Genomic DNA, 27,017 nt, shown 5'->3' with positions numbered 1-27,017 from the left:
TGTGGCCTGAAGTTTGGGACAGATCCTCACCCAGCGTCAGGAACTAGCTTCTGGTTCCCCTCTCCCAGCCCCTCATGCTGTGATCTGGGGCCGGTCTTGGTCTCTCTGAGCCTCAGTTTAGCCAGACGACCTCTCAGGCCCTTCCAATGCTGAGATTTCATGATTCCATGCATCTTCCTGGCCTTCTGGGCCTGGCTGACCCACCCCCTCCTCTGTGAAGCCTTCCTGACTTCTGGCCTAGAGCAGTATCCCTCTCCTAAGCACCCACCCTGCAGTTTCACCCACACTGAGGGACTGTGCTGGATGTTCCATTTGCCAAGGATGCCATCCCTCCCAGCTCACTTGGGAGCTCCTAGAGGACAGGGACCAGGCTTTGTGTCCTTGGTACCTTTCCTGTCTTCCCTGCCTTGAGTCCATTCATCTACTCACTGCTCCGTGTACCGGGCGCTGCTTTGGGCACGAGGGATACCATAAGGAATCACAGGCCAGGCCTCTGTGCTCACGGAGCTTTCATTCTACTTTGGAGGGAGACAGACAATAGCTGGGTAAACCCATAAAGAAAGGAGATGGTTTGGGAGCCTGACAAGCACATGTTGAAGACAAACGGTGCCTTTATTATCTGGTGCTGCGATAACATGCCACACACAGGTGGGTGGTTTTAGCAAACAAATTTAGTTTCTCACAGTTTAGGAGACTTGAAGTCTGAAAGAAAGATGGGGTAATCTATTTCCATAAAGATTTATCACCTCGGAAACCCAGTGGGGCCACTATGAGTTGGAATCAACTCGATGGCATTGGGTGGGTAAGTAGTAGCTCCAGGGGAAGGTGCTTTTTGGGGGCAGGTCCTTGCCCTCTGTTGACATCTGTGGGCCCAGAGGCCCTTGGAGATCTCCATGTGTCTTAGCATCAGTCTTCCTCTGGGTCTAGGAAGTTCTAAGCACAGGGACCCTGGCTCCAAAGGATGCGATCACACCCAGCTCTTCTTGGTGGTACTGAGATCCCTCCTTTTCTGCTCACTTCTGTCTCTCTTCATCTCTCATAAGATAAATAGTGATGCAGGCCTTACCCCAGAGAAACTCCCCTTACATGAGAATCAGGGCTATGACCTGAGTGAGGGTGTCCCCTCCTGCCCTTATCCCTTTACAACTGATTAGCTGATGACATCAATCACCTGACAGAGGATGACTGCATCATTACATAAAGGCCAAATCACTAAGAATCAAGGCCCAGCCAAGGTGACATGTATTCAGTCCATGGCACAGGGTCCCTGGGGATGGGATGGGGTCCCTGCTTTAGGCTAGGAGGTCAGGGAAGGCCTCACCACGTTGTCTCCTGAAACAGAGTCAGCCATGTAACGATGCTCTGGGAACTCTTCCAGTGGGGCTCTTCTGGTGTCAAGGGCACAATAGGGGCTCAGCAAACCATGAGGCCCTAGAGAGAAGGACGCCCCAGTGACTACAGACACAGGTCCTCACCCATTGTCCTCTCTCCCCTGCCCCACCACCCTGGTCTCCAGGTTTTATAGGAAAGGGGATGCTGACCGGGGTCATTGCGGGAGCCGTGTTCACCTCCCCAGCCGTGGGCAGCATCCTGGCAGCCATCAGGGCGGTGGCCCAGGCAGGCACAGGTAAGACCACATGTGGAGGAACGGGGCTGGGCAAAGGGAGGGCAAGCTGCAGGGTGGATGAGGCCAAGCACCAACGGGGCCCTGCCCACTGTTCCTGCAGCGGGAACCCTCCTCATCGTGAAGAACTACACAGGGGACCGGCTCAACTTTGGTCTGGCCCGAGAGCAGGCCCGGGCCGAGGGTATCCCAGTGGAGATGGTGGTCGTCGGGGATGACAGTGCCTTCACCGTCCTGAAGAAGGCAGGCAGACGGGGGCTCTGTGGTACTGTGATTATACACAAGGTGAGATCGCCCCCATACACACAGCCCTGCCCTTCACTCAGCCTTCTCTCTCTGGGCAGCACTTGGTGGCAGGACCTTTCCATGCCCCCACCCCCCACACACCTGAGAAGCCACTGCCCAGCCCTTCCCTTTCCTTCCCCCGCACTCAGTCAGTAGCCTTCCAAACACCTGGGTACTGCGTGCCCTCCTCTGACGCCTGTCCTCCCTGATCCAGCTTCACTTCAGGGCTGATCTGCTCATGCCCAGAAGGCCACAGTGGCCTCCTCGATGGGCCCCCTGCCTGCTTCCCGCCTCCTCCCTGGTCTGCTCCCTGCACTGCCATGTGAGGTGTCTCTTAGAAACATATCTGACCAGGTTCAAAGCCTAGAGTCAACACAAGCTCCTTGGTCAGGCACTTGGCACACTCTTGACTTACCTCTCTGACTTTCCAAGTTCATCGCCCAGTCCCCACTCCTGGTTCTTACAAGAGCTCTGTAAGTACCAGGTCCCAGTAGCTACCAGGTTGGGACTTACCTTTATTTTGCTTAGGCTATGTCTCTGGCCTAAAACGTCCTCTCCGCTTTTGGTCTGCCTAGCTCCTACTATTTTTAGAGGCCCATCTCTGGTGTCTCTTGTCTGGGAGGTTTTCCCTGATCTCCCTACCTGACCCTAAACTGGTTAGGAGCCCCTCAGTGCTACTGTAACATCCCACGTGAACTCTATAACCACAGTTACCACCTTGCAGGGAATTTTCTGTCTGTGAGTCCACTTTCCCACCTGCTCCCCAGACTGTGAGCTCCTTGGAGGCAGGACCTGTGACTTAGTCATCTTTTTTCCTGTCACTCAGCACATAATAGATGCTTGGTGAATGATGGCTGCCTGGCTGGGTAGTTGGGTGGGTAGGTAAGTGGATGGATGGATAGATGGATGAATGGGTCGGTGGGTGGGTGGATGGGTAGATGGATAGGTGGGTGGGTGGATGGGTAGATGGATGAATGGATGGGTGGGTAGATGGGTGGTTGAATGGGTGGATGGTTGGGTAGGTGAGTGGGTGGATGGATGGATGGATGAGTGAGTGGGTGGGTGGATGGATGAATGAGTAGAGGGATGAGTGGGTGGGTGGATAAAGTGAGCCATAGTGTGTGCGCCATGGGGGAAAAGAACTCTAGAATTGGGAAACTAACTGCCATCTGGCTGTGTGACATTGGACAAGTCATCTCCCCTCCCTGGGCCCATTTCTCCATTTGCAAAGGCCCCCTATGCTTCCAAGAGACTGGGGTTCCTGAAGAAGCCTGGCACGTGTGTTGTGAATAAAGGGGGTGCACTTGAAGTACCCTAAATGTGACTGGCCAGGTCAGGTATAGGAGCACTAGGATTCCCCCCGCCCAACAAGAAATACCTCCCCAGCCTGGCTTCTAAGTCCCAAGTCACATTGTGACTCCTGTTTCTGTGGGGTGCAGGTGGCAGGGGCCCTGGCTGAAGCTGGTATGGGGTTAGAGGAGATCACCGAGCGTGTGAACGCGGTCACCAAGGCCATGGGTGAGTGCAGCCAGGGGCTTGGGGGAGGCACGAGCAAGGTTGAAGCAGACCTTGGGCCTAGAAACAGATGCTGTCAGCTGCATGATAGTGGCTTTATGAGATATTCCCTAGGGGCAGAAGGAGGGTCTCCAGAGGGGAGCTCCCAGGGACCAGTGGCCTTGGGTACCAGAGCTGGGTTTATTTCATCATTAAGATGAAAGAGGCTGGCAGCCCTGCCCAGTGACGAGGCTGCTTGTGGGCAGGGATGGCTGCTGCCCTGCCTGGTGCCCAGTGCCAAGAGCAGAGCGTAACCCCTCTCGTGCTTCGTTTCTCACAGGTACCCTGGGGGTGAGCCTGTCCTCCTGCAGTGTCCCTGGCTCCAAACCCACCTTTGAGCTCGCCACTGACGAGGTAGAGCTGGGCCTGGGTAAGCTTGTGGCCATCCCTACCCAGCCATGCCTGCTCCTTGGTCTTGGGTTTTGTCCCTTTCTTGTACACTGGGACCATTTTACCTGCTCCTCTCTGCTTAACGCTCACCTGGAGCTGTCCCCTAAACAAAAACTAAACCCATGGCCATCGAGTCAGTTCTGACTCACAGTGACCCTGTAGATAGAGTAGAACTGCTCCATAGCATGTCCAAGTCTGTAAATCTTTATGGAAGCAGGCTGCCTCATCTTTCTCCCACAGATTGGCTGGTGGGTTCAATCCTCAGGCCTTTCGGTTAGCATTTAAGTGCTTTAACCACCATGCCACCAGGGCTCCTTATAACTGTCTCTTGTCGTTGCTGTTGTTATGTGCCATCAAGTCAGACCCAACTCATAGCAACCCCTCCTTGGGTTTCTGAGACAGTGTCACTACGGAAATAGATTGCCCAACCTTCCTTCCGAGGAGTGGCTGGTGGGTTTGAACCGCCAGCCTTCTGGTTAGCAGTCACATGCCTTACGCACTATGCCACCAGAGCTCCCAGCTATCTCTTAGGTGGTTTTAATGTTTTTAAGTGGGCCCTGAGGCCCTTCTAGCCCAACCTCCCTGCTTTCTACCCACTTTGCCGTCCACACCTAGGGCTCCCAACACGGGGCTCCATGCACTGCCCGCCTCCTGGCCTGGCCTCACCACTCCTGGGTCCTCCTGCCTGTGTCCAAATGCAGCCCTTCTCTGCAGAGCCGTTCAAAGGCTACCCCTGCTGCACAGCTTTCCCTTACCCTTCCCTCGGCATCTAGGCTGATGGGCGTAGGCCTCCTTGGCCTCACCGGGACATTCTAGCCAGAGCCCCTCTGGTTCCTGGTTGCCTCCACCACCAGGGCACAAGCGTCACGATTTTCGTTGTTCTGTACCACGCCCTCCCCCTACACACAGAGCCTAGCCCAGTGCCGAGCACTTCAGCAAGTTCTTGATAGGAGGTAACAAGCCATCCCTGACCTGGGTGGGTCAGCAGTGACATGTCTATCCGCAGGCATCCACGGGGAAGCCGGTGTGCGTCGGATAAAGGTGGGTGGCCACCCCGCCCTGGGCTGGGCTGAGGCCAGGTCCCCCCACGTGGCTCACTCACGCCCCTCTGACAGATGGCGACAGCCGACAACATCGTGAAGCTCATGCTCGACCACATGACAGACGCCTCCAGTGCGTCCCACGTGCCTGTGCGGTCAGGTGGGTGGCCTGTCCCCCCGACTCCTACCTCTCTCACTTCTCTCATGGGGCGCACCTGGAGAGTCTCACCCGGGGGTGTGCCATCCACCTACAGGCTCCTCGGTGGTGCTGATGGTCAACAACCTAGGCGGCCTGTCCTTCCTGGAACTGGGCATCATAGCTGACGCTGCTGTCCGCTCTCTGGGTGAGCCCCATACTGGGAAGGAGCCTTGCCTGACCCCCAGAACTTCTTCCCTCAGCCCAAAGCCCCATGGCGCTGCACATGACCGAAGCAGCTGAGGTGGTGCCTCAGACGGCCCGGAGCACGGGCTTCGTAGGCACATGAGCCTGAGTTCGCGTGTTGCTGTTTGTTGGGGCCTTGGCTTCCTGGTCTGTAAAGTTGGGTGATGATAGTGGTACCTGCGTAATAGAATCGTTGTGAGGGTTCAAGGAGATCGAGCACATGTAAGATACTTAGCGGGTGCTTGTTACCTGGTAGAACTCAGTAAGCGAGACCTGTGATTACTCATCTTCCCTGAAGAGGGGGCACATCCAGGGACTGTGGACACATGATGCCCTGAGGAAAGCTGGCCTCTCCGCACTGACCTCAGGGCCCCAGCCTCCTATGTGCTTGTTTTTGTACTTCTCTGATTCCCTTGGGGTGGGGGGATGGCCTTCCTTCCCTCCCTCATGGACCTCTGTGCTCCGATACGGCAGAGGGCCGTGGGGTGAAGATTGCCCGGGCCCTAGTGGGCACCTTCATGTCTGCACTGGAGATGCCTGGTGTTTCCCTCACCCTCCTGGTGGTCGACGAGCCCCTCCTTAAACTGATAGGTGAGACTGGAACCTGGGGTCCTCCAAGGCAGGGCTGCGGGGGCTGGGGGGAGTCAGAGGGATTCTGAGGGTCCCCATCAGGGCTGGCCACAGACGTGGGGCTTTGGGCCCTATGAAGCAGACCTTTCTGGAGTCTCCAGCCTCCTCTCACTTGACTGTGGAAGCCTTTGTATCAGGATCCCCCTCCGATCTGCCTGGCCCCTTTCCCTGTTCACAGGAGGCACTCGGTACATGCTTGTTGACGTGGCTCCCCTTCCTCCAGAGCGAGAGGCCATCCGCTGAGGGTCGGGGCACCAGTGCCAGGCAGGGAGTCCAGGCCCTGCATGACCCCTGGCTGGCGGCCCGTGCCCAAGAGTGAGCCCACTGTCTTGTTGGTCCCCAGATGCTGAGACCACCGCGTCGGCCTGGCCCAGCATGGCCAAGGTGTCTGTGACTGGGCGGAAGCGGAGTCGGGCAGCCCCCGCCGAGTCCCAAGAGGCTCCTGACTCCACTGCTGCAGGAGGTACCAGACCCTGCTTTCAGGGAGGAGCCATTTCCTTGGTGGCCCAGAGCCTGAGCAAGAGTAGGGTGCACAGGGACCCCAAGTGGCTGGCAGGGTCTAGCCCCTGGCACCCACACCTCCTACACTGGTCAAGTTTGGCTGTGAGAAGGGCCAGGCGGGCCTCTTCCCCTCTGCCCTCTTTCCAGGTCGAGCCTCGAAGCGCATGGTGCTGGTGCTGGAACGGGTGTGCACCACCCTCCTGGGCCTGGAGGAGCATCTGAATGCCCTGGACCGGGCCGCCGGGGACGGGGACTGTGGCAGCACTCACAGCCGTGCTGCCAGAGGTCAGTGCCAGCCCCGCTGGGGTCATGAGAGCCTCTGGTGCGGCACATGGGCTCTTAGATGTTGGTGTTTCGTGATCCAGAACATTCTGGAAGTGTGAGGGCTGACACAGAGCTGCCACCTTTTATTTTGCAAGTGACATCATTCAGGAAAGCTTAGCACCCATTTCACCCATTACTCTCAAGATAAGGACCTTCTGATGGTACAAACATAGGGTGGTCATCACCTCAGCATAGAGGGGAATCCTTTACAGTGACTGACTAAATCCTAAGGAAATGCTCTTGACCTGACAGTTCTCACTCCACCCAGACCAACAGCTTCATTGTCCAACCCCATTCATCCAAGAAAAATGTATGTAGCGCTTACCACGGACTAAGCACCATTCTCAACTAACTCTGATCAACACAGTAGACTAAAACCACTGCCCTTGTGCCTTGCATTCTGATGAGGAGACAAACAGTAAACAGGATGCATCAGGGAAACACACAGGATATTGACGCACAGGGCTAAGGAAAAACATGAGGCGGGACACAGGATGTGAATGTCAGGTTGAGGGCTGACAGTGCCCAGGCCTCACCTGCTGGGTGACTGCTGAGGTCTCAGTTGTCATTTCCCACTCAGCAGCCTGCACACGGGGCACAGAGAGCAGGAGCCTGGGCAGTGTGGTCCCTCTAGTTCGTCAGCCTCTCCCTTCCCCCATTACTGCTAACTGGCAGAGAGGGTTGGATACTTGGTTGGGGTCCAGAGAGGGTTGGGTTTCTCTGAACCTCTCACCATCTTTCTTGCCTGCAGCCATCCGGGAATGGTTGAAAGCAGGCCCGCCTCCTGCCAGCCCTGCCCAGGTCCTCTCCAGGCTGTCCATCCTGCTATTGGAGAAGATGGGAGGCTCCTCGGGGGCAGTGAGTGTCAACAGCCCCAGGTGGGCCAGAGGCTGACAGGGAGGGGTGCAGTGTGGCTGGGCCCTGGCCAGGTACTGCCCAGGTTGTCCGTCCTGCATTTGGACAATACGGCAGGAGGGGTGTGGTGCGGCTGGGCCCGGATCAGCTCCTGGTGCTCAGCCTTCTGCCCTCTGCAGCTCTATGGCTTATTCTTGACCGCGGCTGCCCAGCCCCTCAGGGCCAACACTGACCTCCCCACCTGGTCTGCTGCCATGGATGCCGGCCTGGAGGCCATGCAGAAGTGAGCCTTAGAGCCCTGTACCTTACAACAGCGGGCTGGGGAGCCGGGCCCTGTCCTCACCCCTAAAGGGATTCCCTACAGGGAGGCTACAGGAAGGCTTATTCCATTCTTCCTCTGCTAGGTATGGAAAGGCTGCCCCGGGGGACAGGACCATGGTACGTATGCAGGCTATAGCCCCAGCCTCACCCTCTTTTGAGCCTGGAAGCTCTATTGGCCACCCTTGGTGGCAAGGCCAGTCCTCAGCCCCTCCCTCACCTTGTGTAGCTGGATGCTCTGTGGGCAGCAGGACAGGAGCTCCAAGCCTGGAAGAGCCCAGGGGCTGACCTGTTCCAGATCCTGACCAAAGCTGTCAAGGTGAGTGAGGCTGGGCCCAGCTGCCCAGAGACAGGCTTGGGGCCACCAGGCTCCCTTCTCCGTGTGACACTGAGCACAGGGACCCACCTAGACCTCAGTTTCTTCCTGTGGGAAGTGGAGGTGCTGACAGTACCTCGTTCATAGAACCCAAGCCCAGTGTCCGGTACCTAGTGAATGGTGGCAGCATGGGAGGCGACTGGTCCGCCCTGGTGGCACCGTGACGGGTGCTGGCAGAGCTAGGACGAGAGGGCCATGGGTGTGATCGCACAGCAGAGGAACCCTGGCCAGGGCATGAATGAGGCCTGGTGGCCCCGTCCTGGCCGTCCTCAAATCTGCCCCCACCCACACCCCTCAGAGTGCTGAAGCTGCAGCTGAGGCCACCAAGAATATGGAAGCCGGAGCCGGCAGAGCCAGCTACATCAGCTCCGCGCGGCTGGACCAGCCAGACCCCGGGGCCGTGGCAGCTGCCGCCGTCCTCCGTGCCATCCTGGAGGTCTTGCAGAGCCAGGGCGTGTGACTGCCCCCGGCCTCGGTTCCTCACTGCTGGGCTAAGGTGCCTGTTGTCACTTCCTCTGCCTCCAGCCACCACTCTCCCCACACCGAGTGCAGCAGGAAATCCCCCACCAGGGCCTCCAGGACAACTCCACTGTGGAGACGAGGGTTCATCGGCACTGCCCTCCCCTCTGCTCTCTGGCAGGGTGGGGTCCCTGGCACCAGCCCAGCCAGTTCTGGGCTTCAGTGATAAGGCCCGTTCCCTGGGCTGGCATTTCAGCCTGTAACCGCCACTGCTAATCCGGCTGTAAGACTCTCCCCTTGAAAGGCCCTCTCTGCACCTGAGCCTGGGGCAGTGGAAAAGCAAGGAAATAAACAGCATTGAAACAACACAGCCACAGCTTCCTCTCCGACAGCTTCCTCTCCAGCCGCCTCCTTCCAGGCGTGTGAGGGCGGAGGTTGAATTGATCATGACAGTCTCTTACTGGGCAGGCCATCACCGGCTAAGACCCCAAAGCTGGGTCTACTCAGCTGGGTTGGCTCTGCCAGGATCCTCATTCCTGTCCTCCCAGTACGCACCCCACACCTAACGCATGGAAGGCTGGCGCGCAGGCTTTTCTCGGCACTGAGCTGGCAGAAGCCAGTGCTGCTTTGGGCGTGAAACAGGCAGATGGGGCACCAGAAGGGAAGGCAATCAGAAACCGCACCTGAGCCAGCCCCTGGGTCTCTTTCTGGAGCGACACTGGGGGTGCCTGGTGAGGAGGGGCTGTTGACGCTGGTGCGCAATGCAGACGGTCAAGTGCATATCTGGCACACCTGGGAAGTGGCTAATGCCTGGGCGGACTCGGACATGACTGATCCCTGGCTCTGCTTCACACCAGCTCCTTGAACTGAGGCTGAGGACTTAGCTTCTAGATGCTGTACAGTCAGGATGTGCCCGTCTTGGGGTGTAGAGAGGACCCGCATGCACTGATGACAGCAAAGCCCAGCACAGCTCAAGGACCCGAGCTCTGGCAGTCACCGCACTGAAACCTGTGAGAGCTAGAGCTCAAAGGGACTGCCTTGTACTTCAGGTCTTGCAAGTTTTCCACTCTGATAGGGTGCTTACTGTCACTCTTTTAAGAATCTGACCTCAGTTGAGTGCCCAGACTCATCTCTGACGAGTTGCTGCCTTACACAGGTCTTGCTGTATTCCTACCACCTGCTCCACCCTCAGGTGGCAGCTATAGTCAGGGCACCCCGGGGAAGGGGCCCACCGTCACCTACTTTGCCCCAACCTGGCTGCAGCTCCCTTGGCCTCTGGGCTTCTCTGCCCAGGACTCCCTGTCCGTCAGTGGCACCAAGGTCCCCAGCCACCTGCAGGGTCAGCACGCACAGCCACACACCTCAGCAGCTGGGCCAGAGATGGCGGCAGGTGACATCAGCTGGTGGATCTCAACTCTGCCTTTTCTTGGTGGGGTGACCTCAGGCAAATCACCCTTTTTTGAGTCGTTTTCCAGGTCTACAGATAGGAAGGATACTAGAACCTGCCAGGTGGTTAGAAGGCATCAACTATTAAGGACCATCCACGTGTATGAGTCTATCCAGGTGGATGGTTGGTCATGTGGCTCTTAGTGCCTCCTGATTTTCCCTCCCTGAGTCTGAGGGTCATACCTGTCCCGAGACTTTTACAAGTTGCCCCAGGCCTATAGCTAAAGTCATTTCAGCAAAGGGGGCTGAGAGTCTTTAAAAAACATGTTTAATGAAAATGCAGCTCCTTCATAAACAAGCCAAGTGTCTACATCTGGAGAGGGGATGAGCTGGCCATGTCACACAGTCTCCAGCAGCCATGCCATGGCTTTGAAGGCTTCATCCTAACCAGGAGGTGCAGCCACAGCCCTTCTGTCAGCATCCACTCGCCAGGTCGTTTGCAGGCTCAGGACCCCAGGCGTCAGGCCACCTGTCTTCCAAGCGCAGCAGTGTGGGCCCTGGGCCCAGACAGGGCTCTTTGGAGATGGCAGGAAAAGCAGCTACACACAGCAGAGAGTCAAGACTCCCACCTCCCCACCTGCCCTCCTTGGGAAAGACTACAGCTAAGACTGGGCGCAGCCAGACAAGCAGCCGTTGTGGGGGCAGGGGAGGCGCCTTGCTACTCAGCAAGGACATCCCCGAAGGTGGCAAGGCATCTGCTGGGCACACCACCACCACCTGGCCTCACAGTTTCACTGTCAGCCAGAGTGGCCACTGGCAGGGCTGGCCAAGGGCAGCAAGGGGGCCTGCCTGGGGGGGGGGGCCTGATCCAGCAGGGAGAAGCGGAGGAAGTCCGCAGCCCACTCCGCCATCCATCCCTACAGGGACAGACTTCTGGAATTGCAGATTACCAGGGTTCGTAGGGCTGCCTGACAGTGACAGGCATATAAGCCACAGAGGGAGGCTGAGGTCCAGGCTCCAGCTGGAGTAGCAGCTAAAAGAGGTGGAGGGAGCCACATGGTCACATCACAGACAAAACACAGCAATAGGGAACACAACAGTGACAAAACACAGTGACAAAGAACACAACAGTGACAAAATGGGGCGACGGGGAACACAACAGCTGAGAGCTTCCCCTCTACGGAGGTGGCTTCAGCCACCCGCCCTCCCCCTCTCCTTCAGCCACCTCCTGCCATCCTCTCCCAAGCCTACGTCAGATGGGCCCGAGTAGTGCTACTAGGGCGGGTGAAGCATGTGCCATGTGGGGTGCCCATGAGGGGAATGCCGAAGGCCCTGCTGTCACCCTCATTTTCACATGACAGATTGCATTGGGGTCCCAGCTCATGTGACTGTCGGTGTCTTCCCGCCACATCCCTAGGGATTCTCAGGTGAGGGCAACCTGCCTTCTTCAGAGAAAGCAGGAGCAGCCTGAGGCGGCCAGTGCAGGGAGGCCCTGTGTAAGGAGGGGCCGGAGATGCTGATGCCGAGAAGGTGCAGAAGCCAAAGCCACCAAGCAAAGCAGATGGGCTGCCAGTGGCTAGAGAGACAGAAGCCAGAGGAAGTCTTGCCGACACCAGCCGGGAGCCCAGAGAGCGAGCTGCTGAGGGGAGGGCAGACTGCAGCACTGACTGCTCTGGGGCCCCGGCCGCTTCACTGTCCACCATGCAGCAGGGGCTAGAAAGACAGGCAGAGGCACAGGGGTTAATGACGTGCTGTCACGACGGCCCCTGACCTGCAGCAGTCACACCAGGGCGGAGCTGCAAGCCACCACATCTTTCAGGGAAGCCCCAAAGTCCCTCAGCCTGGTCACTTCACCACATCCCATCAGAGGGCTCCATGGCCAAGAACAGGCAAGACAAGCACTCGTCACCAAGCCTCTGTCCCAGCAGACCGGCCCCCAGGCTGGGGAATCAGAAATCACTGTGCATTCCCATCACAATCAAGCCCACCCCTGGGGACGATGAGGCCACACTGCACCTCAATGAAGTTCCCTGTCTGCCCCTGATGGACAGGCCACAGGCTCCTGGTTGCCACAGTCACTGGGACATGCTGGTTTGATATGGGTGGTCCGTTATTGGCCAGTGCCACCTTGGGACCACAAAGTACTAGGCTGGTCTTCTTGGCAAGGCCCAAGCTTTCCTTGGATGGCTGGCCCCGAACCCATACCTGTCTGTCATTCAGGATCCCAGGCTCCGGGCGCTTCCAAGATGAAGCCAGAATATAGAGCACCAGCAGCCCAAAGGCTACCAGCAGCAGCCCAGTGCTGTTGGCAAAGACCGCCTCCTCGGGCAGGCTGGAGTAAGGCCTGGTGGTGTTCCTTCTGCAGATGACAAAACATGGGGCCTCTAAAGACTGTACCTGTTTCACGTAGCAGGAGACTTGCTGCCACTAGGAGAGGGTGAGAGGGCCTTCCCAGGACCGTCTCTGACTTGGCACTATTGTTACCTATAACACACTAAGTCCCCACCACAAAAACAAGTATCTATACAACGCTCTCTTCCTATGAGAATGCTGAGGCCCAAGGCGGTGAAATTACTTGGTCAAAGTCACATAACTAGTAATCAGCAACCAAGGTCTAAACCCAGGCTTGACCATAAATCTTCTTTGCTCGCCCTTGCCCCTGCTGCCTTAAGAATATGGAGGACAGGAGTCACCGGTAAGGCATGCAGGCACTGCAGTCAGGCTGCCTAACTCAGATCCCAGCTCTGCCTCTGCTGGCTGTGTGCCCTTAGGTAAGCTACTTAACTTCTCTGTGTCTCGGTTCCCTCATCTATAAAGGGCAATGACACTACCAATGCTGGTAGTGAGCGGTTTGTGATGCACCAAAAGGAAAACAAAACTAAACCAGCTGCCATTGAGTTGATCCCAGCTCACGGCTACCACGTGTGCTGTAGAGTGGAACTGCCCCACGGGGTTTCCAACGGCTCCTGCCATTGAGTTGATCCCGCCTCATGGCTGCCGCGAGTTGTGGAGTGAAACTGCGCCCTACGGAGTTTCCAACGGGTGATTGGTTGGAAGCAGACCGCAAGGCCTTTCTGCCAAGGTGCCTCTGGGTGGATTCAAACCACCAACCTTGCAGTGAGTAGCCCAGCATGCAACCATTTTTTACTAAAAAAAGAAAACGCATTGCTGTCAATTAATTCCAACTCATAGCAACCCTATAGAACAGAGTAGAACTGCCTCATGACGGTGCAGTGGTTAGGTGCTTGGCTGCTAACTGAAATGCTGGCGGTTTGAACCTACCAGCTGCACCACAGGAGAAAGGTGTGGCAGTCTGCTGCTGGGAAGGTAACCGTCAATTACAACAGCAGGTGCTCCATCAGTCTGATACTTGATAAGTGTTTGCTAACCAATTTACCAATCTCCACTTAAAATAGAGGAGCTCTGGTGATGTAATGCCTAAGGCATTTCACTGCTAACCAGAAGGCTGGCAGTTCAAACATACCACCCACTTCATGGAAGGAAGACTGGGCATAAAAGAAGACGCTTCCGTAGAAGACACTGCATCAGACCCAGTTCCACCATTACCTTCCACATCGAGAACAGGCCAACCTCAAAGGGTCTCTGCTCTCTTGCAGGGCCTTAGGATTCTAGGGTGTGTCTTCTTAAGACCCTAGTTCCTCCCCTCCATCTTAGATCAGGGGCCCCATTCCACTCACAAACTGTTGAAAAGCTTCTCATTAATGCCAGAAATGGCAGACGCGATGGCCAGAGAGAAGATGGAGGTTCCGAAGAAGACGTGGATGGGTTTAAGGAGGCTGCGCAGCCACAGGGACGCCCAGGGCAGGAGGAAGACGGCAAAGCCCAGGAACCACTATGGACGTGAGGGAAGGAGCACCTGACAGACTGTGTGTGACCAGTGCACCTCAGTCATCCCCCACGGCGCCTCCAACCCATCTCCACATGGGCCCTTTTTCACAACTCCAAATGCTCCCGGCAGGCATTGCCCACGGTCACACCTAGCTTCCTCACTGTCCTCACTGTGCTCCATCTATTTCTATTACACAAACGTCAGGGCAACGATGAGAAGGTTACATGGGATGCTGAGCTCCAGCAAACCCCAGCACTCATTTCTCTCCACCTCCTTCCAGATCTTGCTCACAAAACCCCTCCTGTGTGGAAGGCTGGCATCAGGGCACAGAACCACTTCTAGAGTTGCTGCAGTTCACAGAAAGGTGGGCGTGGGGAAGGTGGGAAAGACGGCTATCAGAGCCAGCACGGTGGCCCCGGGATGCCAGGTGGGCGGTGGAGGCACAAGAGCAGGAACAGGCGATGCTCTGCCAGTGCTCCAGGACGTGCCCCGCATGACGCTCTCTAGGCAACGAGGAGAGCGAATACTTGGTGCTGATGCGAGTGAAGGCCCAGCCGTGGGAACCCAGAGGAGGAGGGTGGAGAGAACCCACCTGGCAGGCGAAGAGGAAGACGGTGATGATCCCCACCCAGCTGTGCAGGGAGTAGAGGTTGCTGATGCGAGAATGGTTGTGAAAAGTAAAGACCGCTACCAGCCCCAGCACGGAGAGGATGAAGGCCATCAGGTGCAGGGCTGCGTGGAGGACCTTCCAGGGCAGCTTGGGCCCCACCCAGGACTGGGGCAGGCGGTACACCAGCGACGCTGCAGGAGAGAGCACTCCCAAGGCTCAGCCTCCCCGTCACCTCAGGAGATCCATCCTGATGTGATCCCACTCAGCCTCCCTGCACCTTCAGGGTGGTGCTGGTGGGGCTGGGGGGGCGGGTTCCAGACCATCAGTGTCAGATCCTCAGTATCTCCTCTCCCATCAGCCATGGAGGAGGACAGAAGGGACAGTGCTCCAAACAGAGGAGCGGGCTCCTTGGGTCATTACAGTAATAAACACGGCCTGTATGGGGTTTTGCAGGTAAAAAACCCTTTTTACATTTATTATTTCATCTAACTGGATTCTCACAACTAAAGTTAGCTTTCAAGGGTCAGACAACCTAGGTCCAAGTCCTGGCTCTGCCTCTGGTTAACCATTTGGCCTCTCCTCTCTCAGTCTCAGTTTCCTCATGTGTAAAATAGGAATCACAGTAGAGCCTGCCTCACAAGCTTGCGAGAACAAACTGAGATGATGCAGGGGATGCACACATGGTAAGCTATTATCAATGTCATCATTTCTCCCATTTTATAGGTGGGAAAAATGAGGCTCACCTGGGCCCCAAGGCACAGTGTTAAATGCATGCGGCAAAGATAATACAAGACAGGGTCTGGGTCCCTCATTCAGAGGCCTGATTCTGCCACAAGAAGCTTCGACTTCCTACTCCCTTGAGGTCAGCAAACTGCAGCTCACAGGCCAAACCTGGCCCACCACTTGCATTTGTAAATAAAGTTTTATTGGAACACAGCCATGATCACTTGCTTATGAACTGCCTACGGCTGCTCGTGTGATACAGTGGCAGAGGTAAGGAGCTACAACACCAAGCACACAGCCTACAAAGCCTCACATGTTTACTGTCTGGCCCTTGACAGAGAAGGTTTGCTGAACTTGCCCTAGAGCACTCATGAAACTGCCCTGCTCAGATGCTCCCCTCTCACCACTTGTCCCCCAAATGACATGCAGGCCTAGTGACAGGACAGCCCACCCCACCCCACCCCTGAAGTCTTAAGTCCAACAGCGATGAAGGCCAGCCCTGGAGAAGGGACGTACTGGCCCAGGCCTGAGCCATGAAATGCCAACTGCTTACTCACCAGCTCCGTAGAACACCACCATGCCAGCAACCATGAGCACCGGGTGCCAGTTGAACATGAGCTTGCTGCCGTCCCAGGCGAAGCCACCGCGCCAGTACTGCATCCAGTAGATGGTGAAGAGGATGCAGAGCGAGCCCAGGGAGCCCAATGCCAGGCAGGACAGGTAAAACCGTCCCACAACCATTCTGGTCTCGCACTTCTAGGAGACAGGAGGGAGTCACCTGTCCCTGCCGGCTTGGCTGCACCCCACACACTGGCTGAAGGAGGCAGCACGGACCTCACTCTTGGCCTGTGGGGTGGGTGCTTTTTGCTTCAGTTCCCCTGCCATCAGCCTGGGCACCACCGGGTGAGGCCTTGGTGGCTGGGCAGGCCAGATCTCTGGTCACAGACCGTGAGCAAGCCCCACCCAGCACTTGGCCATGCACGTGCACAGCACAGCAAGCTCCAGCTTGGGGCTGGTCCTGGAGAGCACCTGTGCTGTGTAGATGCCAGCACTCTGGGCCTAGAGCCCAGAACTAGCACCCCTCCCAGGATTAGGGAAGGTTGGTTCTGGTTTTAAAGAACCTGAAGGTAAAGCAGCACTTCCCCATACCCTACCAGGAGGCCTGGCCATCTGAAAGAAAGGAAGGACAGGAATCAAAACCCAGCCTGGATCACACAAATGCTCCAGCCCTCGGTTCCACCATAAGGAAGCAACATCCCCATGCGAACGGAGCATGCACAACACTCCAGGCTAGCCAGAAGGAAGCCCCACAGGCTCCCGCTTCTACAGAAACACTCTCCTCCCCAGAGGGGGGACGGTGGGGACCAGCCCTCTTAGGAGGTAAGATTAGGCCTTTACTCCAGAGGCCGGACACTTGGTGCTGAACTGGGTGATACCCTTCAGCTGTCCCAGGCCGGAGGCTTCCGCTTTCTCTTCCTCTGTGGAAAGTCCAGAAGAGAAAGGAGGAAGCGAGAACTCATGGTCCAGAAAGCAAGAGGTTTATTCTGAGATTTCCACGCACAGCTGATAAACTCAGAGGCCAACTCTGGGCCAGGCACGGCCCCTGAGCAGCTGCTCTTAAAAGCAACGCAACTGGGCGTGGGGGTTGGCGGGCAAGTGTGCGGAGTCACCGGACCACCCTCACTTCCAGCTAATGTGTAGGCAGCATGGGCCCATTCCTCGAGGCTGTCACCCGGCCCCATGCCCTCATATCATGAAGGCAACAATGTGGCTTCCTGCCCTGGAGGGCTCTTAAGTCAGAACCACAAGCAGAAAACCAAACCCAAAACCACGCACAGTGACCTGTTAGGACAGAGTGGAACTGCCCTCTAGGTTTCCAAGGCTGTAAATCTTTACAGAAGCAGACTGCCTCATCTTTCTCCCACAGACAGGCTGGTGGGTTCAAACTGCAGCCAAATGCTTTAACAACTGTGCCAACAGACCTCCTAAGAGAAAAAAATAGGAGGCCCCAAAATATCCAATAACTCCCAAGGAGGTAAGATACTTAGTTCCTCACCTTTAAACCCAGTGGCAGGCTGAAAGAATAGAGGCCCAGGTGCCAATTCTTGTTAACGGCTGCACCTTGAGCAGCTCACTCAACACTTGGAGGACTCAGTCTTCTCATCTGGAAGAAACACATAATAATATTTATAGAACTAGTTAGACACCAGTGATGAACAAGGAGCCTGGGGGGTGTGTGAGTGCTTTGCGACCAACTGCTAAGCGGATGGTTGGCGGTTTGAACCCACCCAGCGTTTCCATGAAAGGAAGGCCTGATGACCTGCTTCTGTAAAGGTCACAGCCAAGACAACCCTGTGGAGCAGTGGTACTCCGTAACACACAGGGGTGACTGAGAAGAACCGGTCATGAATGGACTCTGCACTACCTTACTATTCTCCCATGGACCCCTCTTGGCAACCCTGTGAGGTATCATCCCATCTCACAGATAAGGACAACAAGGCTCAGAAAGATCAATTAACTAACACTAAACCCAAAACCAGGAGCTCTGGTAGCTTAGTGGCTAAGGCACTTGACTGCTAACCAGAAGGCTGGCGGTTCAAACCCACCAGCCACTCCTCGGAAGGAAGATTGGGCAATCCTACTTCCGTAGTGATACTGCCTCGGAAACCCAAGGAGGGGTCGCTATGAGTCGGGGCCGACTCGACAGCAAATAACAACAACAACAACAAACCCAAAACCAAACTCACTGCTGTCGAGTTGGAGCTGACTCACAGCAACCCCTCCTTGGGTTTCTGAGGTGATATCACCATGGAAGTAGATTGCCCCATCTTCCTTCTGAGGAGTGGCTGGTGGGTTTGAACCGCCAACCTTCTGGTTAGCAGTCAAGTGCCTTAGGCACTATGCTACCAGAGCTCCCAGTTAAAACTAGGACCCAGTAAATGAGCAAGAGTTTCAAATATTTGGCATGAAAATGCATGAAAGGCCATAAATTCACTACCATCGAGTCAATTCTGACCCCCATTGGGTTTCTGAGGCTGTAAATCTTTTACAGAAGCAGACTGACCCATCTTCCTTCTGCAGAGGAGCTGGTGGGTTTGAACTGCTGACCTGCTGGTTAGCAGCCAAATACCTAACCCACTATGCCACCAGAGCTCCGTGAAAAGCCATAGTGAGAGTAAAGTATTCATGCTTCTTAGTTGTTGTTGTAGCCTGTCACCCTAACTAAATCTGCAGCCTGACAGAAATCTGAAGCTTGTGGCCCCTGTGCCCAGGCTTTTCAGTGGCTCTGACCACGTGCCACATCAGCTCTCCCCAGGCCATGTGCTCACCTAAACCCAGAACAGATGCTGAGCTCTCCCAAGATGATCCACGTTGACAGGAATCCCTGAGAAAGAAAGCTCCCATGAGGCAGGCACAAGACAGTCATGCCACTAGCTTCCTAGAAGCTTTGGGCCCCAAGTACCGGCCTCGCAGATGTGTATCCAGCCTCAGAGCTGTCCCCTCAATTCCCACAAGCGTGGAAGAAGCTTCAGGTCACCAGAGACAAAAGAAAGTAAATATAGCCTCCTAAGGACTGTAGCCACCTATAGAAGAGGTGATCACGGGAAGAGCCTGGATTACTCTGGGACAGACTTGGAATAGATAATGGGGAATTTCCTGACAGAGGGCTCAGGGGTGGTTATTGTGCTCAAAGTACACAGATAAGCCCTCCTTTTGTCTGAAATAAAAACAAAAGCAGAGAAAATAGGAAGAGTGATTGCAGGCAACATTGCGAGGCGAAAGCTACAAATACCCTCTCATTTATTCTAAGAGAGGAAGCTGGGTTACGATGTCAGAATGTGCACCACAGCGTGGTCTCCTGTTTGGCCCTCGTTTGGTAAAGCCCCATTCTGAGGCAGGGGTCGGCAAATTCTTCTACAAAGAAGGCGCCAGACAGTATTTCAGGTTTTGCAAGCCGTACAGTCTCTGTCACAACTGTGTCATCAATTCTGCTAATGCAGTGCAAACACAGCCATAGACACACGAGCATGGCTGTGTTCCAATGAAATTTTATTTAAAAGACACTGAAATATGAAACGGATATAATTTTCATGTGTCACAAAATCTTCTTTTGGGTTTTCCAGTCATTTGAAAATGCAAATACTATCCAGGCAAGCAAGACTTGACCTGTGGATTGTAGTTTGTCCATCCTCATCTAGTAAGTCTCCTCTACGACTTAATTCTCTCCTCAGTCCCTTGGTAGAAAGGATTCAGCCAGGCTGAGCTGTAACAAGTCAGGTTCAGGGTAAGAAGTGGGCACTTCCCGTTTGGCGTTTAGTCTTAGAAAAAGGCTGCCCACACTCTTACAACGGTCTTTACCTCAGACAGTTCCTTGTGCCTCACCCTTCTCAAACGCATGAGGTAACATCAGGAATCCTAAAAACCAAAAGTGGAGTTCAAGTCCTAAACCCTTAGGGTTCAAAAACACTGGGGCCCAAAGTGAAGGGCGGAGCCGCTGCAGGGATCCAAGTCCACTTCCCTTCAGCTCCCAGGATCCCTCACTTCCAAAAGCAGCTTTCTGTGAATTCAGGTGAGGAAGTCAGGACTCAGGGGTGAGGAGGCCCAAATTTTAGCCAGGAGCGAGATAAGCGCGTCAACACCAGAGCGACTGCGCACTCGCCCTTCAGACCGTGTTCAAGTCCGGCTCTGATGACGGAAGAACCGTTGTAGCAATTGAGGAGCTGATTCTTGACTCCTCTTTCTGGCCCTTGGTCCCAACTAACCTAGAATGACTGAGGGCGGGAGGCTCCGCCTGTTGGCTTTCGTGCCTTTATAACCACCACCGGGGGAAGAAGGGCACGGAAAACGGTGCCCATTTCCTAGTAGAGAAAATCAAGCCGAGCGAGGGGTTTTGACAGCGCAAAGCGAGGTAGCAGCAGGATAATACGAGAGCCAAGTCCTTAAACTCCCAGCCCGGTTCTTTCTTACTCCTGAACCACACTGGGAAGTAGGAAAGCCAGGGTCTCCGAGATCAGCTTCCTCCCACCCGGCGCTGCCACCTCCAGAGCTTCTAGGAAACAGAAGTCCGAAGCTCTCAAGAACCGCGGCACCGACTGGGCGCCGCCCCGCCCTCTTATAGCTTCTCAATACTTCCGTTCCTGCGCAAGACCGCCTGGGAAATGAAGTCTAAGCCCCGGGATGTCGGAGGCCGGCGCGCCAAAGTGCTCTCCTTCTCCCCCAACCCCGATCCCGTTTCTCCACCGGCATTTCTTCCCCAAGTCCGAGGTTCCAGGAACCAGGAACGCCGCGACGGTCCTGCCGGTCCCCCAGCCCCCATTCCCTGGGAGCGGAAATTTGGGGGCCGACGTAAAGCCTCCTGGCAGCCACCGGCCTTCAAGCCGCGCTCGGCGTGGGCGGGGAGCCCTGGTCAGCAAGCAGCAACGCTGGGCGGGGGGACAGCGAAGGTCCAAACATGGCGACGGGCTGGCCATAGAGCCGGGAGAGAAAACCGATGACAACAGGTAGAACGGCGTACACGGAGCCGGCGTCCGCCATCTACTTCCGGGATTTAAAACTGGTTTCCGGAAGCCAGGACCGTGTCCCCATGACAACCAGCGATGGCTCTTTGAGGTGAGAGGGGTGAATGAGGAGTGGGTAAAGTGATCCCAAGTCAGGTTTTTTGTTGTTGGTGGCTTTATTTATTTATGCCAAAGCAACCGCATCTTTAAATTGACTGGGAAGGGTGAGGACGACTGCTCAGGAGACAAAGGGAACGCAGCAGTGAACAGACGAACTGAAGAGCCTTTCGTTACTTTGTGAATCCCCACTGCCCTAAACTGGAAGAGGTCGTCACCCTTCACTAGGGCATGGCGATGTGCATGTGTTTATAGCGAATCCTCCCAACAGCCCTCTGGTGACCGGTGAAGTTAGTGGTCAAGTGCGCGGGCTTTGGCGGCCGACTTGGTTATGAAGTCTGGCTTCGCTCATTTGCGAGCTGTTCCGCTGTTCAGCTAATTCCGGGGGGAATTAGTTGAACTCTCCAACCCTGCGTTTTCCCTGTAGAATTGTGAGGAGTAAATGGAATTGTCTGGTTGACAAGTTATATATGGTGCCTGAAACATAGGTGAAAGGAGCTTTGGTGGTGGAGTGGTTAAAGCGTTTGGCTGCTAACCAAAAGGTCAGCGGTTGGAAAGATAAGGTAATCTGCTTCCATAAAGATTTACAGTCTTGGAAACCCAGTTGGGGTCGTCATGAGTCAGAATTGACTCAGTGGCAGTGAGTTTGGCTTGATTTTTATTTTTGGTACATGTTGTTTTTGTTTGTTGTTATGTGCCGTTGAGTCCAACCCGACTCATAGCGACCCCTCCTTGGGTTTCTGAGGCAGTATCTCTACGGCAGTGGATTGCCCGATCTTCCTTCCGAGGAGTGGCCTGTGGGTTTGAACCACCAGGCTTCTGGTTAGCAGCCACATGCCTTAGGCACTGTGCCACCAGAGCTCCCCCCATACTTTGTAGACCTTGGAAAATAAGACAATAAAGGATCAGGTCCCTTTACCTGCTATCACTCTGTTGCTGCTATAACCTGAAAGATTAACTGGAGAGTAGTATTTCAGCTTTTTCTGCTTACACCACTTCCCACTTCCTTCTCCTATGCCAATGTTTTTGCCCCCTAGTTACTCATCAGGAGCTCTGGTGGGGTAGTGCCTAAGGCACTTGACTGGTAATGAGAAGGCTGGTGGTTCAAACCCGCCAGGCGCTCCTCAGAAGGAAGGTTGGGCAATCTACTTCTGTAGTGATGACCCCTCAGAAACCCAAGGAGGGGTCACTATGAGTTGGATCCGACTCAACGACAGTGAGTTCGGTTTGCTTACTCCTCAGCCTGTCGGTAATATGGGAGGCAGCGCAGTGCAGTGGTGAAGAGCACAGTCTCTGGGCCCAGACTGCCTAGAGCTGAATCCCAGCTCTGCCACTTACTAGCTGTGTGACCATGGACAAATTATTTTACCTCTTTGGGCCTCAGTTTCCTTCATGAGGTTATTGTGAGGCTTAAATAATGCTAGTGCTTAGAACAGCCCCTGGCACATTGTAAGTGCTGTATATATGAGGGTGTGTTGCTATTTTTATGCATATTTTCATTATTATCTGCCCCACAGTTATTTTTCTCTGTTGTTTCCCTAGATTCCTTTGAACTTAAGAGCTTTGGGTTTAAAAAGTTCTAGGCTTGGAGAAAGGTTTGTGGGTGAGTGTCTCGAGAACTGATAGTTAGGCTGTTGTTGTTGTTTGCATTCCAAGCACCTAGCATGGTGCTTGGCACATAGTAGATCTCCAATAAGTATTTACTGTATTAATGTAAGGAGCCCTGGTAGCACAGTGGTTAAAGAGCTCAGCTACAAACCAAAAGGTCAGCAGAAACCCAACTGCTTCACTCCATGGGAAAAAGATGTGGCAGTGGGCTTCCATCAAGATTACAGTCTTGGAAACCGTAGGGGGCAGCACCACTCTGTCTTAGAGGGTCACTATGAGTTGGAATGGACTCCGCAGCAGTGGGTTTGGTATGAATGTATCTCTAAGCTTTCCTTTCTTGTTGGCCCAGCAGGCCTTGCCTGAAACAGTCTGATTTGGAGGAACTCAACGCCTCTCCCTCAGTGCTGGGGAGAGATCGGTGCCTTGTCTGGAAAACCGTGGAATGTGCCCTTGGAGGCCCCAGAGAGCCAGAGGAAGATGCTCCAGACCAGTAACTACAGCCTGGTGCTCTCTCTGCAGTTCCTGCTTCTGTCCTGTGACCTCTTTGTCAATTCCTTCTCGGAGCTCCTCCGAAAGGCTCCTGTCATCCAGCTGGTGCTCTTCATGTGAGTTAAGTGGGCATGTGTGGAAAGCTGAACCCACGCAGTGCAGAGGCGTGACAGCCATGACTTAGCATTTTGCAGGCATTACAGAGAAATAGCAGGGGTGATGAAATTCAACATCATTCGGGACACTCCATGGTTCATGACCTGGTCACAGATCCTGTTTATATCCTTTGAACAAGGGCTGGGGGAAGGGCAGTAGTTCACAGAGCAGGTGAGGGACAGACTGCTGACTCTATCACTCTCCCCATCTGTGAGTAGAAGTATTATCTTCCATCACCTTGAAAGGGGATTACAACTTGGCAGGCTAAAAAAAGGGCAGTCAAAGTCTGAATCCCATGAGACTGAAACTGTTGGCATCAAGATTTCTAGAGTCGGAGTTCAGTTTCTAAAGTGAAAGCCACAGTCTTGGACATGACCTCCCTTTATTCAATAAGTACTCTTCAGCCTACAGACACTGTCCTGGTTGCAGGGTAAACCCAACAAGTTCTTGCTCTTGTGAGGTTTAGATTCTGGTGGAGAGAGACAATGAGTACATGAACAAAACATGGTCAGTTCAAATGGGAGAGATGTTATGTAGTGGGCATGAAGGAGCTGGGGTGAGGAGGTCAGGGCTACTTTAGGTAATGTGGTTAAAGGAAAGCTGTGAAGAGAGGGGACATTTGGACTGAAACGTGTTTGGCATTCTGGAGGCAGCCATTTAGAGATCAGGGAAAAAGGCATTGTAGTCTTGCTAGATGAAACTGATGGGATCAGGTTATGTGACAGGCTGGCGTTTGTCAGAGAGCAATAGGGAGGAGACTAGCTTCTCCTCAGAAGTACGTAGAAGGTACATGGAGTTAAGAGTGTCAGAGCAAGAAAGCCTTGTCTGTGGACTGCAGTTCAATTGATGGGGATAGCAAGTAGTTGTAGTTGATGGCATTTGGGTCCCAAAGCCCACGCTGTCTCTAGGGGATTTCAGATGACTGTCACAAGGAAAGGACAGACTGTGTGATGTCCCCTAGGATTTAGGGCCTGCTCTGGGTCCTCACCTAGACCTCCATTTGGGTGTGTCTCGTTTTGTGTGTCTGCAGCATCCAGGATATTGCAATCCTCTTCAACATCATCATCATCTTCCTCATGTTCTTCAACACCTTCGTCTTCCAGGCCGGCCTGGTCAACCTCCTGTTCCATAAGTTCAAAGGCACCATCATCCTGACAGCTGTGTACTTTGCCCTCAGCATCTCCCTCCACGTCTGGGTAATGGTAAGAGTGCAGCTGTGAATGCTGGATCCTGAAAGGGCTGGCAGTCCCTTTCCTCTGGGAACCCAGCCTAACTGAAAGCATCCTAGGAGATGAATGCTTCTTTCACCTCTCACAGAATCCTGCACGGGAAACAGGAGAGATGAAAGTGGCCAGGGCTGGAGCTAGACCCAGGTTTCTTGAGGCACGTTTTTTTTGCCCAACATTATGTGTCGAAGGACAGCCTTATCCAAGGGTCAAGGACATTTCTTAAACATTCAGTCCGCCTTTGCCCACCAGGACTAAAAGAGGAAGTTGCATCTGTCTCACTGGCTGTTAGGGTATGTGAGTGCTAATTCTGAGCATTAGGCATCAGTGTCCCATGACTAGTGCGACAGGCAGGGAGTGGCCGGAAACTGGCCACGTAAGAGGGCTGCTTGCTTTCTCGTGCTTCGAGCCCTCTGCCTAGTCCCTGTCACTTACACGAGGAGGACCAGCCTCTGGCCCAGCATCAGCTTCATTCAGGTCAGAGCCAGTTTTCATCGTTTCAGATTTCTTCTGCCTCACAAATTCTCTTTGAGTCTCTCATCTGTTTCTCATTTTGATGGAACACTTCAAAACTTCTTGTTAGGTGCCATCGACTCAGCTCTGACTCATAGCAACCCTTTGTACAACAGAATCAAACACTCCCTCCATGGAGGGAGATGCTGAGGGCATCTTCACAATCCTTATTATGCCTGAGCCCATCATCGCAGCCACTGTGTCAATCCATCCTGTGGTGGGTTTTCTCCTTTGTCGCTGACCCTTTACTTTACCAAGCATGATATCCTTCTCCAGGGACTGGTCCCTCTGACCACACAGCCCAAGTAGGTGAAACAAAGTCTGGCCATTCTCGTTTCTAAGGAGCGTTCCGACCGCACCTTTTCTGGGGTGGATTCGTTCACTCTACTGGCCGTCCATAGTATTTTCAGTATCTTTGCCAGCACTGCAATTCAAAGGCATCAACTCTTCTTTGGTCGGTCTTATTCATTGTCCAGATTTCACAAGTGTATGAGGTGACTGAAAACACAGTGGCTTGGGTGAGGTGCACCTTAAGACCTAGTCGCTTTTTTTCTGAAGTCACCTTCTCCACTGAGCCCTGCTGAGTTGCCCTTGTGCCTGCACACGAGAGTCGGGCTCACAGAAAGGAAGTAGGGCAGTGCTGCAGGCTCCAGGTGGTACCTGAAGAGGAGTGTCTCAGCTCCAGTTCCTGGCTTCGTGCCGTAAGGCTGGTACTCTGATCAGACTTGCGTGCACTCAGCCTTTATCTGACAGGAGCTGACCCTGAGATTTTCAAGGCTGAGCTGAGAATCATGTCTCCTTGGCACAAGCTGACAAACGAAAGGGGATAAATTGCTTAGTTCAAACTTCCTCCCTTAGGATTAAAAGGAGATTCCCTCTGCAGCATAAAAAGGAGCTTGGATCTCCTTTGAGAAACACTCCTTGGTGAGTGTACAAAGAGGAGGGCAAGATGAGCATGGTTTTAACCATGTGGGCTTTCTGCAGCTAACCAAATGAGAGAGGTTTGGGTCTTACCTGGCCACTGACCTTCCCTGCCTTCATATCGCCTTCAGAACTTACGCTGGAAAAACTCCAACCGTTTCGTCTGGACAGATGGACTTCAAACGCTCTTTGTATTTCAGAGACTAGGTAAGGACCAGACCAACGTCAGGCCTGACCTTGATCCCTGCGGTGGTCTGGCAGGGAGGGCCCTGGCCCCGGCTTGCCCCCCTCACAGCTGGATGGGATTTTTGGGGCTGCCCTGTCGGCACTGATGCCATGAGCAGGAGTAGTTTCTGCCCTCGCTGGGGGACAGTGGGAAATCGTGGGGCAGGGCCCCACAGCCTCTGTAGGACCTGCTCTCACCCTGAAATGGATCCTTAGGCCCCTCGCTTCTTTTCTGTGCGTTACCCTTAGCGGCAGTGCTATACTGTTACTTCTACAAGCGGACAGCTGTGAGGCTGGGAGACCCTCGTTTCTACCAGGACTCCCTGTGGCTGCGCAAGGAGTTCCTGCAAGGCCGAAGGTGACCTCCTCTTGTCTCACTGACGGATGCTTTCCCTCCTGATGGGAGCCACATTTGCTGCTCTGAAAGGATGGCCAGCCCTGTGCATGAGGAAGGAGGTTGGCCTTCTCAGGACAGCTCAGGCCAGCGTGTCAGGTGATGCTGAAGGGAAACCCCCCTCGTACACATTAAAGTGTCCCCAGTACAGGCTGCAGTGTATGTTCCTGGATCCCCTCCTGCCTCACCTGGATCCCCCTTCCTTTCCTGCTCTGTCCCATCCACTCCTCCGACCCTGGAGTCCCATGGAGCTCTGTGGCTCTTTTTGTTGAGGTTGGAACAGGAGTGCCTCCTGGTGCCTCCTTTCCTTGCCCCACACGTAAAGACTGAAGGTGGAAAGAGGGCTATTCATGTGCTCTTGACTGATGACACCTTAGACACTTAGAATTTATACCCAAGGCTCTTTTTTTTTTTTTACATTTTCTAAATAGGAAATAAATGGTTTTTTTCCATAAACGGTGGAGTCAGTCTCATGTGTGCCAAACCCTAGCCTCACCATCTCTACTTGACTCAGTGGGCAGATTGTGCCACAATCAAATGCAGATATTTAGTGAGCCCCGTTC

The 27,017-nt window shown here is 54.3% G+C and overlaps 2 protein-coding genes across 2 annotated transcripts in view; both read left to right on the top strand.

Moving 5' to 3' along the window:
* The window catches only part of TKFC (triokinase and FMN cyclase), a 14,564-nt gene extending 438 nt beyond the window's left edge, over nucleotides 1–14,126 (top strand). Inside the window, exons 2-19 of the mRNA XM_007944904.2 lie at nucleotides 1,517–1,627; nucleotides 1,728–1,909; nucleotides 3,349–3,427; nucleotides 3,744–3,833; nucleotides 4,860–4,894; nucleotides 4,969–5,053; nucleotides 5,148–5,237; nucleotides 5,750–5,866; nucleotides 6,249–6,368; nucleotides 6,554–6,691; nucleotides 7,482–7,588; nucleotides 7,765–7,868; nucleotides 7,990–8,023; nucleotides 8,133–8,222; nucleotides 8,578–8,731; nucleotides 9,931–10,077; nucleotides 13,800–13,985; nucleotides 14,104–14,126. Coding sequence (XP_007943095.2) covers nucleotides 1,517–1,627; nucleotides 1,728–1,909; nucleotides 3,349–3,427; nucleotides 3,744–3,833; nucleotides 4,860–4,894; nucleotides 4,969–5,053; nucleotides 5,148–5,237; nucleotides 5,750–5,866; nucleotides 6,249–6,368; nucleotides 6,554–6,691; nucleotides 7,482–7,588; nucleotides 7,765–7,868; nucleotides 7,990–8,023; nucleotides 8,133–8,222; nucleotides 8,578–8,731; nucleotides 9,931–10,077; nucleotides 13,800–13,985; nucleotides 14,104–14,126 — 1,892 coding nt within the window. The remainder of the gene's footprint in view (nucleotides 1–1,516; nucleotides 1,628–1,727; nucleotides 1,910–3,348; nucleotides 3,428–3,743; nucleotides 3,834–4,859; nucleotides 4,895–4,968; nucleotides 5,054–5,147; nucleotides 5,238–5,749; nucleotides 5,867–6,248; nucleotides 6,369–6,553; nucleotides 6,692–7,481; nucleotides 7,589–7,764; nucleotides 7,869–7,989; nucleotides 8,024–8,132; nucleotides 8,223–8,577; nucleotides 8,732–9,930; nucleotides 10,078–13,799; nucleotides 13,986–14,103) is intronic.
* An 8,881-nt stretch (nucleotides 14,127–23,007) lies between these two features.
* TMEM138 (transmembrane protein 138) lies at nucleotides 23,008–26,422 on the top strand. Its single transcript, XM_007944903.2, has 4 exons — nucleotides 23,008–23,135; nucleotides 24,206–24,377; nucleotides 25,967–26,042; nucleotides 26,310–26,422. Exons 1-4 carry the CDS (start codon nucleotides 23,008–23,010, stop codon nucleotides 26,420–26,422), a joined length of 489 nt encoding a protein of 162 aa, XP_007943094.1.
* The last annotated feature ends 595 nt before the right edge of the window (nucleotides 26,423–27,017 follow it).

Source organism: Orycteropus afer, unplaced genomic scaffold (genome assembly GCF_000298275.1).
Source record: "Orycteropus afer afer isolate SDZICR_OR568_19922 unplaced genomic scaffold, OryAfe1.0 scaffold00130, whole genome shotgun sequence".
Lineage (NCBI taxonomy): Eukaryota > Metazoa > Chordata > Mammalia > Tubulidentata > Orycteropodidae > Orycteropus > Orycteropus afer.
Note: the sequence above shows the minus strand (reverse complement) of the source record. Positions and strands in the feature narration are given on the sequence as shown.

Coding starts and splice junctions, on each gene's coding strand:
- TMEM138 (XM_007944903.2), top strand. CDS start 23,008: ATGCTCCAGACCAGTAACTACAGCCTGGTGCTCTCTCTGCAGTTCCTG. Junction 23,136..24,205: donor ATCCAGCTGGTGCTCTTCAT/GTGAGTTAAGTG, acceptor GTGTGTCTGCAG/CATCCAGGATATTGCAATCC. Junction 26,043..26,309: donor CTTTGTATTTCAGAGACTAG/GTAAGGACCAGA, acceptor CGTTACCCTTAG/CGGCAGTGCTATACTGTTAC.